This window comes from Teleopsis dalmanni, chromosome 1 (assembly GCF_002237135.1).
Source record: "Teleopsis dalmanni isolate 2A chromosome 1, ASM223713v2, whole genome shotgun sequence".
Lineage (NCBI taxonomy): Eukaryota > Metazoa > Arthropoda > Insecta > Diptera > Diopsidae > Teleopsis > Teleopsis dalmanni.
Genome location: NC_051846.1, coordinates 245,477 through 261,942, shown reverse-complemented (window position 1 = coordinate 261,942; position 16,466 = coordinate 245,477). Strand labels below are relative to the sequence as shown.

Sequence of the window (16,466 nt, the reverse complement as noted above, 5' to 3'; positions counted from 1 at the left end):
GACACAACGGAGTGTCTTTCTGACTATGCAAACCAAAAAATTTTATATGTAAAAACAACGAATGTTCAAAACGATCCTATTAGGAAGTCGGATTCGAGATTCTTTATCTCGTAAAATAGTTGTACACACCCGAAAAGATGAACAAGATGATAATGGCTTATAATTGTATAGCCATTAATGGTTTTAACTCTTTTTTTAATACTTAATTTTTGTTTATTATTATAAATGCCAGCTGTAATATAACAAGCTGTGGCACCTGTATCTATTAATATTTGGAGGTTTCTGTTTATTTCTTTGTCCATTCTGTCCGATATTCGACCTAAAAAATGGTTCTCATTTATATTATTAACTCGCTTCTCCTTTATATTATTTACTCGCTGGACCTTTGCCTGCGGTTGATTACTATTTTGACTATTTTCACGACGATGTTTTAAATTGTTGAAGGATTGTTGCTGCATCCTTCCATGATTTTGGGGTGGTTCATTTGGATTCCAAAAATTGTTATTATTATCTCGAAACTGTGGTGTAGGTCTATTTTGAGATCGTGGCCTTTGTTGTACAGATGTATCAACATTAATTGGTTCAGGCTTAGGGAAATTATTTAGCCTGGGTTATTTTACATTTGCGCGATTAAAGCGCAAGTTGTTGGAGAAATTATATTGATTTTGAAAAAATTTTTTCTCTGATCAGAGAATTGAAATACGAATTTAGCACGCAAATTATTGGCTTTTAGCTCCTGAGCTTTAGCTAGTACATGTGGTAACTCTGTTGGTGACAGGGGAAAACATTATATCGCTTAATGGAACGTGTAGCCCAGTGATGAACACTCTTAAGGCGTTCTGACGATTTTTATTGTTTAACTCTCGAATAATGGCCGAGTCATTACCGTGAGTCATTATTGCTTTATTAATTAAAAGAGTTAATTTTTTATTAACAAGATTATAATAGTCCAGGTCTGTGGATGAGCCTTGTCTAAGGCTACTCATCTCCTGTTCAATAACATGAATTGGACGTTTGACAGCATACACAAAATCGAGTCTACTTATAATGGCGTCATAATTAAGAACAATTCCATGACTTGTCAGTACATCGTTACCTTGATGAACTATTTTATTTTTTAATATTGTTAAGGCAACAAAATATCTTCGACTACCTCTAGTGTAGAGGCTGATACAATTATGAGCTGCTTCTCTCCAGCTAACATAAGAATTTTGATTTCCAGTGAATTCTGGAATTGATTTTATTATTTCTAAACTTTCGTCACAAGTTGTTATCTCGTCAATTGTTTGCGGTTCATATTCCACTACGTTATTCGTACCTGTCAATGTTTATATTTGTCTTTTTAGACTTCTGACATCTTCCCTAAGGGATAATAAATTTACAGAAATCAATTTGCGATCGTCTCTTGAGTTATTGTGGCTGTTGATGTATTATTTATAGCCATTTTAGAGAAATTTTTTATTAAATCGTCCAGGGTTTTCTATTATAAATGTATAAATGAAATCAAATATCCAATATAAACAGATAACAGATGGCTAAAAACAGAAAAATTTTAAAAATAAAACAGACAAATATTAAATACTATATGGTTAACAATATGTCATTTAAAAATGCAGGAAATAAGCATACAATTTATTATTTTAAACATGATAGAGTGATAGTTAGTTATGTGTGGCGTGTTTGATATTCAGTTTGTCTTTTTACACTTTTTAATATCTATTTGTTCGTATACTTTTTTTTAAAGTTTTATATTGAAACTCTGTATTTATAACCAAATGATCTCTTCTGGATTTCAAGCACTTCTAAACAAGCATATCAGAATATTGTACATATACCTGAACCAATTCTAATACCAGTAAATTCGTATCTATACGCGGCTAACTTATAATTACAAAAAATAATTTTTTTGGCTTTGGTATCAGAGTTTGTTTGAAATATGTTTAAATAATAATTTAAGTAATTTCAAAAAAAAAATATATATACCAATATATCAAAAGAAAAAACTTGTATATACCATAAAGTTAAAGTCTTCTAAAAAAAGGATATTCGGTCTGAAATTAAATTTATTAAAACAAATTATAAAAAAAATTTTTTTTTGGTGAATAATTATTTTTTTTCAATATTATTAATCAAATCATTTAATTTTGAAAAACAATTGTTTTTATTGTTAAGTAAAAGTTTAATTATTAATTTAAATATATTAATATGTGTACTTAATGGAAATCTTAAATAGACTGTATTCACTATTATTGTTTAAAGTATTATTAAAATTAAAAAAATAAACGTTTTGTTTTTTTATTATATTAAACTTATGCATTTATGTAATATATGTATACTATAATATACAGAAATATGAAATATAAGTTTATAAAAAACAAATAATATTCTTTGTTTATTAAAATATATGTAAACATTCTAAATTTGTAAACTAAAATGTAGAAGCAATCGACTTTTTATTAAAAATCATTGTAAGCACTTTGTGCACTGAACTATATATTGCTTCAATATATTTATTAACGTTATAGCTAAATCTTATATATTAGAAGAAAATGTGAAATTATTTATATACACAAACTTAGATTGTACCAGATGAACTTTATTGATTTATAATTCCAATTATTTTTTATGAGATTTGTTTAGTAAACTCACAACTGCATTTAATATTAATATATAAAAATATTGTAAAATCTGTTTTATTGTTTAAATAAAAATGAAATAAATTTATTTCTATTAAAAATATATATTTTTTACTTAAATAATTTGTGCTTATTATTTGACAAAAAGGCTGTAATCTGGCAATTTTTGACAGTAAAACGCAGTTTTGTACTAATCTGGGAATAGTGGTAAGTTGACCGCTACAGTGGATTGCTACCGGCATAGGACAAATATCCATACTGTACCGAAAAGAATTTTTGTGGTTAAAAACTAAGAACTATGTTATCACAAAAATTAAAGAAGTACGATTTTAACCTACGAATGTCAATCAAAATACTATGGCTGTTTATATTTTATGATTGAAGGATAACTGCTTTTTTTGAAAGATAACAATTAATGGATTGTAAGTAACGAATTATTGAATGTAAGTAACAATGAATTGAAGTTAAATTAAATAAATAATCGAGGGTAAGTAACGTTTAATTAAGGGTACTCGTCAATATCATCGATTAGGAAATGATTTATTAAATTCTGTTGTGATCATAGTGACTTGAGTAATGCCAAACGTTCACCAAGAAACATCGACAAAATCCATGATTAGGTGGTAGTCGACAAGTGAAGATCCACGATATCGTTAGCAGTTTCGTGGGCATCACAACTGAAATTTAACGCATTTTACATGAATATTTAGACATGAAATAACTATCAATATGATGGCTGTATATACTATTTGGTGATATTTAATCACAATCTGGCCAAGTTCTTTTGCCGTTTCAGAGACAACTAAATTGGCTAAAGTAGATTTATCGGCAAACAAGAGGTTATGCCGACAGTTCTTTTAAGATACACGTGGTATGCTTGAGATCGGTTGTTTAATGAAGCGTACGATTACCGGAGAATATTGTTGACGGCTTTAGTCACAGATTTGAACCATATGATTGTGGCCTATTTTCTAACTTTTACATTTAGGCGAAAGGAAGAAGTGTATTTTGAGAAATAATAAGGCTAAATATACAATTTATTTAAAAAATCACTGATTATAGCACATGTAAATTTGAGATGAAAAGAATAATAAAATGAAATAAAAAGTTTTATTCGTTAATGTGGTCAGTCGATAGAAAGGTGATCAATTTGTCACTACATGCAGTTCTATTGTGAGCTAAAGCGAGAAGTAAGTTTTGGCTTCTTATAAACTCCTCTTCGGTCAAAGCGTACACTATTGACACTGAATTTTTATTTTAAACGATCTTCAAACACTCAGTAGGACTACACCTTCCTACAGAATCTTAAAAATTTGACCCAACGCCATTTAGAACACGTAGACTTTATAGACAGGTTTGAAACTGATTTTAGATACGGTTATATTCCAGGTTAAAGCAACAATGTAGTTAATCACTACTCGTGACATTAAGACAATTCAGGATGGAGCGTACTTTAATTTTGTGTTATCTATAATCAGTGAAATTTTGCAATTGATATCGGGTCAAGAAATTTCGTTCCAAATAATCATTTGTTCCAATCATTCAGTTTCGTGTTTATTTATACAAAATTTTAAAACCCTGCTTTGACGGCTTGTAAAGATTTTTATTGACATCGACATTGATATTGCTATTAACTGCAAACATATTCTTATACAGCTTTCGTATTGATCCCTTTTTTTGGGGGTAAAAAAGATTTCATTTTCATGGCCTTTATCGAAACACTTGTGAAGGATGGGATTATTTATTAGAATGTGTCCCTTCAATTTATAAAATATTAACATGGGAATGGGAATTCAGATTCTTAAATAAATTATCACAATTATTTAGTGTTAGACATTGTTCCACCTCTAATTGGATTCTATAATTAAAAAACGTCTGAAAATGAGACACACAAAATTCTTGTCCTGTACGTTGTTAGAAGAATGCCTAGCTAAGAATAAGGTAGGTGTAATTAGCTATTTAATATCCTCATATCACTAAATCCTTTTTGATCATGGTATAAAAGACTCCAATACTAGCTGTGCGAATCATAATATGCTGACGTTCGCACCATAATTTATTAAAGTATCTGATGCCATTCCATCTACCAGTCACAGTAAACTAAACGTAACCCGCGTTTGAATTCATAAAACTTCCAGAATAAGCAGTGAATATAAAATCAATTGTTTCATTTTAATTGGCGTCCAGATTTTCAATTGGAGTACCATCACCCCCATGGGCCCATATCCATTTAGTGGTTATAAACCCATATTGAGAATGACTAAAAAACAATTAAAATGTATACATAAATAAATAAATAAGAAATCTATCATTCGCGTACGTTTGTATCAGGGGGAACCACACTATATGAGACTAAAGATATATATACAGATATATAAATCCGATATCTTGTACTCAGTTCTCTAACAGTTTCCACTTACGCCTTTCGCCTGGGGACTTTGTAGGCTCATCAGAATGGATAAGAAAGTGTGGAGACATATCTGTATGTCAAGAAAAGTAGCCATCAGTTATTGTGTCCATTCTTGTGATTCACTATAATAGTAATAATATGGTAAGATAAGAATAAGAATAATATGGTAAGATAAGAATTATAATAATAATAATACTAATAATATTTGTACTAATAATTATAGTGATAATAATAATAGTAAAAGTAATAATAAATGGAAAGACTTAAGGCTGGCACTTATTATCAGTGATGCTGCTTTTATTTGGAAATAATTCGATTAGGGAATTAGAGAATCAGTTAGATCAGCTAAAGTTTTAGTAAATAGTCATTTCTTTCATCTCTTATCAATGAAGCAGATAGAGGTCCAGTTAAGTCCCTCTCACAGCCAGCAGATATACGTTTTTGCTGTTATTATGATGATTCCCAAAGTCGGAGCTTCGAAAACTTATTGAACGTTTAATATGCATATCTTAAAGCGAAATTCACAGAATATGAAGAAGTTACTATAGTAAAAAAATCTCTGGGATGTAAACAGTATACCTATATTGGCATAAAAAATTTTGGTGAGATATTAAAAAGTTTCTGTTGTCAGCGTGGTGGAAATGCACCAAATGGATTGAGTCAGAATCTTAAGTCACTTGATGGAATACATCAATGCTTTGTTACAGAATTATTAATACAGAGATCCACAATGTTAGTATTAAGTAATTTGTTGAGATACTCCACAAGTAAGAAGGGAGCTATATTCTCTCTCTTATGGATAACAACAATGACGATTAAAGCAAACGTTTTCATTTTAGTTACAGGTTTTATCTCTAATACAGAGCTGTTGCTGTGTATAAACAAATATAAATATCGCAAAGCATGTGTTGCCTTTTATTCAAACATAAGGATGAATTGTATGAACTGGGAATTGCTCTAAGCGCAATTCATACGAGGCGCTATCTTACTATTACTCGGTAAATAAACAAACAGACTAGTAGCTAATGTATAAAATTTCACTATACGTTATTTTATTGCCGCTTCAAATCTGGTTGTGTTTCTAGCCTATATGAAACATAAATTTCAGCTGCGCTCATCGAAGCATGACATAGCGACAGTGTTCGATCAGATTGCATGCGAATTTCATCTTACGTGTTCGTACGAACAAATCAAATGTGCGTAGTCATATGTCAGTGGTTCCAGTTGCTGGGAACTATTTGCGCGACGTTTTGTCTCTTGACGTTTTGAAATTCATTCGTTCGTGCGAAATCGAAAGTGGAAATAGTGAAATTGAGAGATGCGTGTTGTTTTTAGGTAATTTTATTATTATGAATGGAAATACATTTATAGAAATAGAATTATTTGAAAACACATTGTTACTTTTAGGAAATGGATTGCGATTTGCTAATTTCTTTGGATAAGGAACTGGCAAACTCTTCAGTTTTATGCCTTGGTGAATAAAAATCTTACCTTCCAATTCATCTAATGTTATTTTAAATTAATAAGTACCTGAATAACAGATTTTCCGCTAAATATATTTCATCTTTACTATCAATTTTGATTTCAAGACAATCAAAGCAGCACTGTCAATTCGACTGCAATGTAACCATAATTTAGGACGAGTTAGCAGGTCGTTCGGCAGACCAAATTCGCATGCAGTGTTTAAGATGTTTATTTGGTGCATATTTATTTTAGTAAATATATATTAGTAAGCTTTGAAGGCAATAGCAAATGCAACACTGCGTACTAAGAAACAAAATTAACTATAGCAACACTGCAAGAGGTCAATCAGCTGTTAACATATTCTGCCGCCGAAATAACGTCAACGAATTAATATACGCGCACGCGCTTTTTATATTAAAATAATATAAAATATTAAAATTAATATAGAAAATATTTAAATTTGTTATTTTTAATTTTTTATTTTAGAATTGTAAACAGCGTTAAGTCTAACGAATCAATTGCAATCATTTTTAATATATGTCAAATACTTTTTTTTGACATATTTTTTGTTGTGTTGTTTACAATATAAAATATAAAAATAGTAAACATTAAAAATTAATTAATTTAAATAAAAGACAACAAAATGAATAGTAAAAAAGCAATGGCATTCATTTGTATCTAATATATTTAAATTAATTTATTTATTTATGTATTTGAATTTATTAATTAATGGACTGTTCATATGATTTTAACGGATGATTTTTGATTTTAACGGAATTTTGCAATATATTTTCAGTGAACATGATTTTTGAAATTGATTGCACTGAAACTTAGGCCTTAAAAATTTTTGCAAAAAAAAACCTAATATGGTGTTTACACTGGCCTTAAATGACTGATTTGGGTCAAAAATCACAACTGAGAATTAATTAGAAAACTAATTACTGATTTCTTCATACAAAATGTCATATGCGCAAATGAGATATACGCTTGCGCAATGGATCTCATTTTGTATATATAAGTTCTAACGATTTTCAAATGAGTTTCAAATGCAACTGAATACTTGGACCTATATACCTTATAAAAAAGTTTTTCAAGGCATTTTGACAGTTTGGGAATCCTGTTGTTGTATATTTAACAAAGAGGTTAACAAATTAGCATTTCTTTGGAAACGAAAGAAAACTTCCCAAAAAGTATTTAATCGAATTTAAAAATAAATTTTCAGTTGATATTATATTGTAAGGTTTGAAAGTATATTTTACCTTTATACATTTTAACTTTTATCTTTTTTTAGCACAGGCCAAAATCAAATCATTTGACACGTTGACAAATCAACTGTTTCAAATGAGAATCAATGAATAACAATAAAGGTAAATACTGTCAAATGTCTGATTTGAAATGAATTATTTGCGGTCAGAGTAAGCGCTATATAACTCTGCAGATTTTAAGAGCATTGTGTTTGCTTTACATATTTTCTTTCGTAAGTTGCGAGAATTTTTTTTTTGCTATTTTGATAGAAAACATTACCGCCAATACATATGCTTATTTTTACAAAATATCATTTGTGTATTTACAATTTTTTGTTAATTTAATATAACAATATTTTATAGCATGCTAAATTATTTTTACATATTATGAAATCTAAAAATTGAATCTCTGCTCAAGCTTCGGCTGCACAGCAAATTTGACAAACTAGTTACACAATGAAAATAAAGCAATTTATTCGCGTATGGCAACATGTGCCGTTTCAATTAAAAGAAAATTTTATTTGACATTTGTTTGATTCAGGATGGAGCCCGGCTAGTAAGCAAATGGTGGCGGACATTTTTTTTTGTGTAACAAATATTCTGTTGCAAAAAGTACGGTTTTGTAAGAACGTCTTTTACGCAATATTTAACGCATTGGAAATAATGCACGAAAATCATTAATTTCATGTGTCCAAAAAGTTTATATTAAGCGTGATCAATTCTTAATAGGAAAGCGTTTTAAAAAGGTAAATTTATTAATTTTTGTACAATTTATTTAATCAATTTAATAAAAATTAAGGTGATATAAGTGAGCATAAAAGATTCCCTACCTAAATTGTGTGCACATCTACACGTACAATGGAAATTGCGCAAAATGTACTTCTATATGGAACGAAAAATGAAGCCTGGCGACAAGCGCTTTTTTTTTTTAGAAGTAACTGTAAAATATCATTTGTGGTCGATAAAGAAGTGCTAGCGGCGTCCCGTGTTCATTTAATTAAAATAAAATATTACAATCGGAGTTTAAATGTTGTATAATATATATCATGTGCGGTGATAAAATTTTTTCATAGCGTTTGAGTAAAATATGGCCGCCGGAGAGTTATGTGAAAAGGTAAACTAGTTCAATATTAAATATATATAACTAATTCTTTTAAATATATATATATTTTTAATTAAGAAATATTTTTTTATGTTTATTTGTAGAAAATATTTGGATTCGTACGTGGATGTCTTCAGATGTGTGAAGTATCACCCTGCAATTCAATGGAATTGCACAACAAATGAAGCCCGGCAATATGAATAGCGTCTCAATTGCATTTAAGACGCAATTGCAGAAATTGCAAAAAACTAAAATGCAGAGTGAATATTGCTGATAGTGATACACTTCTGTGGAGGGCTTCATTTAGATAATGTAAATCTTTTACCACAGGACATGTCTTTGAAAAGAACACTACATATAAATGTTTACAACGGCGTTGTTTTAAAAAATTAATCATTTATGCAGCATAAACACAAAAAAAAAAAATAGAAATAAACCTATTATGAATACATAATATCAAAAACTAAGTAGCTGATCAGTACAACAATTATCATCAAACAGTACCAATATTTAATTTAAAACAACTTAACAATTACTTGCAAAATTCTACTATTGAATTATATTCAATAAATTTGATAATAAATTATTATTGTCTAGTATTGCGCAGAAATTGTTATCTCTACCGCAAGGAAGTCAATTAATTCCAATTCAGCAACAAAGATAAACTAGATAGAAGCTAGTTTTATTGATAATACTATATCCACCACCACAACTGGTTCGACGAACTTAAACTGTTCCAGCAGTACCAGTACATGTTCATATACAGAAAGACAAAGAAGAACATTACCTTACAAACCACCGATAGAATTCAAAAGTTTCTTGTCCAAGTGCCGTTCCAATTGATGGTGATGTTTATCAATCACATACGATGAACAATTATCGGATTATTGCATGTGAATTCGAATCCTACAAATGTTCTCAACGAAATATAATACAAATTCGGTTCAACAAACAGAATCTTGCAGATGTTTGATTTTGAAAATTTATAAACATTGTTGAAGACAATTAGTGACAAAGAAGCGTTTCATCCTCTACAAGTCAAGCTCAGGCTCGGGAGTTTAAATTTTAAACAAATTCGTAATCAATGACAAATACGGACATACTAGCACACAGCAAAACTCATTCAGTATGAGTACTGAAGGCGAAATTATATTTAGATGACGAGATCATATTAACAGATATATGCCCTACGTGTAAGGTAATTTAGGCTATAAGTTATTAATTTCAACCAAATATCCTTAAAGGAATTATATATAAAATATTTTATATCAAAAATGCCTTAAATATGTCAGTCATTGTATATATATATATATATTTTTATTACCTTTTTCTTTGCCACAAATCTGATATATATTGATATAATTCACTTATGTGTAAAGTAATTTAGGCTATAAGTTATAAATTTCAACCGAATATCCTTATAGGAATTATATACAAAACATTTTATAGTGAACTTAAATTTTTCATTCGATGTATATATATTTTTTTTAATACCTTCTTTTTTTACCACAAATTGATATATTTTGATATAACATTAATGAACTCGTTTTTATTAAATCTAAAGATTTTAGAAAAAATCAGAATATGGATCTTAATATTCTAATAAGTAATTTTATTATTTACATTTTAATATGCCATTTGTCATATGATATAGATAAATTGTTAAAAATTAAATTATGTACAAGCATTGATGGTTATTGATTAGTTATTATCTCTAAGATTATTAAAAGCCATGGAAGTGGAGTTATACCATACTTCTCTAGGTTGTTAGCCACACATATGAAATCTGTATTTAAGAAAGTTACTATGAGTGTTAAAAACCCTAATGCTTCTACCGATTTACATTATTGGTTCGATGTTACATATTGCCTTGCTTTTTAGAAACATGTATACTCATGTTTATTTATATATTCCGTAAATATCTAATAGAATTTTTGTGAATTTATTCACATATATTGCTGTGGAATTAACTCGATAATTATTAAAGTTATTTACTTGCATTACGTTATTTACTTAGATATATCATTATTTCGAAAATTAATTGCAAATTGACACTGGAAATTTTCATCAGATATTCTCGATCGATTTGAGTAAATTTGAAAATATTCAAATTCTTTTTAATGACTTTGCCGACTTTGTTGGTGCTTCTGCCGATCCATTTGGAGTTGTAAGCGTTCAGATCACCTACTACAAATATAGCTTCAAATAGTGTTTCTACGTCTGTGGCTATTTTCTATTTGTTTGGGGGTCTGTAAACTGAAACTTCTGTGTATTTAGTTTCATGCATGTGTATTTTAACTTCGGTAGTTTCTCATTCTTCTATATCTATCTTGTGTTGTTGGAGTAGTATTTCTGTGGTAACTAGTATGGCTGTACCTCCAGCTCTACCGTTAAGTCTGTCGTTTCTGTAGGTATGGTAATTTGCTGTCTTCCATACTGTTGCTGGCTTCAGAAAAGTCTCTTGTATTAGCATTATGACTGGTCTGTAGTCGATGACAAACTGGTAGAATTCACCTTTTTTTGGATAAAATGGAATGCGCAATCCAGTTGATGATTTTTAGTTTTTTATTCTATTCATCATAATTCGAAAAGGTGGTTAACATCACTTGCATCATTGACTGCATCATGTTCTTGGTTACAATCTCAAATTGCTGCTGCATCTTTGAGCATAGTTGCTTTATCATCTGTGTTTTTTTTTTGGGCTCGTTCTTTTTCGGCTTGTGTTGGGGTTTACAGATTGTAAAAATAAGTTTATATTTTATTAAATGTCGTTAGATTTTTTTATTAATAAATAAAACAACTTTCCGTTTTGCTCGTCATGTTAAGGCTGTCTTTATTTAAATTTCTTTCTTAAACCTAACATAGTTTCTTACAACTAATTTCCAATAGAATCTTATGTAATGAATCTATTGGTTGATACTTGTATTACTATCGTCTAATTGGTTAATCCAAATTAGACGTACATAATATTTTACAAATATAATTTATTTACATACTGGTCATTTTAGTCATATATATTTCACAGTGGCACACATCTGGTGACCAACTGTATTGAGGACAAATCATATTGCATGCATTATCGCTTGCAATATGATCTGTGAAACATTTAATACAAATTCATGTGCTGAGCATGCCGTAATCCAAATTGTCAAATGCATATTAGAACAATTAAATATGCATACAAATATTTTGTCATAAAGGAATGACAAAATAGACGAGTCAAATTTCTGACTCATAAATTATTTCATACTTGACAATTTGGGTTTTTCGGTCATGCTTGATATTTGAGTGTTTCGATTTGGTGTGACACATTAAATATCGCACACAACGTATTGTGTGTGGTCATGGTTAATATGACACTACAAGATCCTTTGACTATTGTGGCGTAGGTTGTTTTGGCCTCGGTCGTTTCTTTTACAGGCGCTGTTGTTGGTGGTGCTATTGTCTTCTTGGATTTCAACAACTTAATGTTTTCGGGATAGCTCTGACAGTCTCTGCAGTTAGCTGGGTGACTGCCGCCGCAGTTGAAACATTCGGCTTTAATGCTGATGTCTTTGGCATAGTCTCTGGTGTGATTACTCCCTGTTGAGTGTTATTCCCAATAAAACAAATTTTTGTTTAATATGATTAATAAAACAAAATATTATTTTGTATTATTATTTATTGACTACATCCGTTAGGTATGCAAATTAATTTATTTCTTTTTATTCATTCATTGTTTCTTAATAACTAACAGATACAGTTTTTGGATTTTCTTATCCTAAGCCAATTGTATATATATATTGTGTTTAGCTACAATACAGTGTGTAGCTTAGCAAAACTATATGTTATTGTTTATAATATAAAATATAATTTATAATATATTAATAATATATTAAAATAAAATATAATATATTTATATTGCTTATATAATTTATAAGCAATTTTTATATGCACTGCTCTTGAGCCTTAAACTCCAGATGCAGCTGTGTAAACAAAGAATATGCTGTGTCAGCTTTTTATCAATTGTAATGGGATTTTTGGATAAATGATTTTGTTTTTATATATTAAAAAACATAAACAAGACTTATATGAAATAATACTACACGAATGAAGACTTTTAAATTTATACTTATTGGTAAAGTTAAATCTGTTACAATTGCAAGTTGGACCAAGACTGACTTTTCTTTCTTTCTTTTATGTGGCCATAACAACGCGTTACCGAGTTTCGGCCTGACGCAGCATGTCTCCCCAGGTGCCTCTGCTGCGTGCGCGCCTTCTCCAGTCTCGTATATCAAGTCCAGTTAGTGCTCCCTCAACTTGATCACTCCACCGGAGACACGGTCTACCTCTACGTCTTCTTCCGCCAACTACTGCTTCAAACACCTTTTTCGCCGGAGCGTTTTAAAAGAGCTTAAGTGTATCAGATGATACAATTGAATAGTGTATATGTATATAAGCCTGCACAATGTATTTATATATACGTTAACACAAATAATTTTCGTTATACAAATCAACGCAGGTTCTTTTAACCGGACGACCGTTTGCGCTCTCTCTACTACTTCTTTTCACCGTCGTTGTTGCTTGCTTACTGCCGCTCAAAAAACCTTTTCTTTTTTTCGCGTTGCCAAATTCGGCGAGGGTTGTCCTGCGCCTCAAAATAGATAAAACCTTAAAACTACTATTACCTAAAAGTAATCGAAAGTGCTTCTTTTTCGATTTGACTATAACGAGCTTGATGAGTGGTTAAGTGTTTTTGAAGCAAATGCAATAGGTCGTTTGGAGCCATCCGGATGTCGATGAGCAATGACAGCTCCAATATCATAAAATGATGCATCAGTAGCAAGAACGATAGGCAAATGTTTTTGAAAATGTGACAACTCAGTTGCTTCTATTATGTGTCGCTTTAAAACTTCAAAAGCTTGCTCTTGATCGGTGCCTCAAACAAATTTGATATCTTTTCTACGTAAGTGATTGATAGGCGCAGCCAATTGTGAAAAATTTGGAATGAAGTTATGATAGTACGATTCGACTTCTTTTACGTTTTTCGGTCGCGGTAACTGCTTTACAGCCTGAACACCCTTTTCATTAGGTAAAATACCACTTGCACTGATGGTTCTGCCTAGATATTCCAATTTTTCCACCAAGAACTCACATTTCGTTCGCCTGCAACGAATGCCATATTCAGCTAAAAGTAATAATATTTCCTCCAGCCGCTTAAGATGTCAACCGTTTCAGCAGCGATTATGATATCATCAATGTAATTTCCACACCTTTCTGTACCATGTATAAGTTGTTCTAAATACTTCTGAAATAACGCAGATGCGCTGGCAATACCAAAAGGCAGACGCTGATACTGAAAAAGCCCCAGCGGTGTATTGACAACTAACACAATCCATCTGGTTTTGTAACCAATACAATTGGCGAAGCCCACTGACTAAATTTTATGGGTTTCCAAATGCCCCTATCCGTTAATCTTTGTGCTTCTGTTTCTGTAATTGTGCGAATGAAATCGGCCTACTTTTACAAAACTTAGGTACAGCACCCTGTTTTAAATGCAACCTGGCCTTAACTTGCTTAATTGTACCTAAAGCAGGTTCAAAAACAATTCTATGTTTCTCCAATACTTCATTTAATTGAGAATCATTGTTTGTAACGGCAATTTGACGAATCTCAAATCCAAAAAGTTCAAATAGATCAGTGCCAAACAAATTATGACCATTCCGGACGCATACTACTACTAATGTTGCTGTTCTTTTCGTTTCTCCACACTTTAGCACTGCACAAAATTCACCAAGCGTCTTTACTTTGTTTTTTCCATAATCAAATAGCTCCTTTTTACATGGATACAACTGTGGTTTATTTAAGTGCTCATAAGTGTCTTGCGTCAACACTGAAACAGTTGCTCCAGAATCCATCTGAAATTTAACTTGCGTATTATCAACTATAATGTTTATAAACACTTTTTTGTTTTCTCGTTGCGGCAGATTTTTCACATTCAAAATTGAATTAGTTTGTGATATTGAGTTTTGCTCCGAATTTGTTGTTTCTTGTTGACATAGCCTCAGCAATTAACATAACTTCAGAGAGTGTGGGATTTGTTTTTTGTAGATGCGCTGCAAACAAATTTACACTCCCTCGCAACTCTGCGTAAATCTGTGATCCACTCTCTGTAAGTTTGATCGGAACGCATTGTGGCTTTATGAAATTCATGTCTGGCAGCCACAACATGCGTTTTTGCCAGAAAATAATCTGTTAAACCTTTTGTTAACTCATCATATGTTTTAGTTTCTATTCCCTTTGAACCAAGGTTACTGCGCAAAATGTCATAAGTTTCTGTGCCTATCCAGGTCAGAAAAAATGATTTATATTTACCTTTGTCCACAGAGTGTGCTGAAAAGTGTTGATGAAGCTGCTCCAAATAAGTTTCCCAACTATGCAATTGCTTTTTGTATGCAAATTAATAAACGGATTCTTGTTTAATCGTTTTAAAAATATATATTTTATTAACCCTGCATTCATAACGTTATTTTTTACCCTTCAAATCATAATGATACGTCTGGCAGATGTATCGTTGGCTTTGGGCTTTTATTGGATATCTGAAAACTTTATACTTAGATAATTTATTTGTTTCTTACTTATTAAATAAAGTTCAATATATTTTCAATTACTTTTTTTATTTCTTTTGTTTTTTTTGACGAGTTTTGTTTGTTTCAAAACGCCTACATAAAAAGACAGTCTTCTTGAAAGGAACTAAATGTTTGTTTAAGTATTAGAATAAATTTTATTTTTTTTTTTACATATTTTTTTTACATTTTACATTTTTACATATTTTAAATATTTATATACATGAGTTACAAAGTAAATTTTTGTGTTCGTTACATACGGATTTTTCACACTTAAAACATTTCATTTTGGACATACGACGAATTTTCGATGGACAAAACGCGCAGTATTTTCTTTTCTTGGAAGAGGATGGTTCTTCGCTACTGTTGCTATCATGGTTGGGTGCTTCCGTAGGCATAGTAGCTGTATTACTGCATCGCAAACTTTTGGACAATATTGGTATTTCCTGTCTTTGTTCCATCCAAGGCATTGTTAATGACATAGAGAGTACCTTCATAAACTCCTTTCGATTCAAGGGCTTTTTGTTTGTGGAAATCATATTATGGCAGTAAATGACGTACGAGTTTATAAACGAAATGTTAAGCATGCCATAAAATACTGCCATGGGCCACCTATTTGTTTTTCTGGAACATGACATGAGTGAACACATCTGGTCGAATGTGTCGACACCTCCCTTTGTCTGGTTGTAGTGTAGTATAATGTCAGGCTTTCCAGAAGTTTGGTTTATTGTGCCTGGTTCATTGCAGGAAGATAGCAAATAGACCATCTTTGATGGCTTAGGCTTATATGACGCTAGAGTTAAGGGGCCATCAAAGCAAAACATTGTTGTGCCAACCGGTCGTGAGCGCGAATTTTTCATTTGCTCAGGTATTTCTCGCTTGTTGGATCTTATTGTTCCAACAATGGTCAACTTATATGGCTCTTTTAACAAACTCTTTGCTAGTTGTACGGAGGTGAACCAATTATCGCAAGTGATGTTGCGACAAGTACCATGTATTGGCCTG

The 16,466-nt window shown here is 30.9% G+C and overlaps 1 protein-coding gene and 1 long non-coding RNA gene across 2 annotated transcripts; one reads left to right on the top strand and one right to left on the bottom strand.

Annotated features, from left to right (window-relative positions):
• Window positions 1-8,218: 8,218 nt before the first annotated feature.
• Window positions 8,219-9,542, top strand: LOC119672923. The gene is made up of 3 exons (XR_005251970.1): window positions 8,219-8,500; window positions 8,554-8,868; window positions 8,961-9,542. It is a non-coding gene; the product is annotated as an uncharacterized LOC119672923 (long non-coding RNA).
• A 5,363-nt stretch (window positions 9,543-14,905) lies between these two features.
• Window positions 14,906-15,293, bottom strand: LOC119673438 (the record flags this gene model as incomplete). The annotated part of the gene is given in 1 exon segment (XM_038084708.1): window positions 14,906-15,293. A coding segment is annotated over 1 exon segment (376 nt), but the record flags the coding sequence as incomplete, so codon positions are not given.
• Window positions 15,294-16,466: the final 1,173 nt, after the last annotated feature.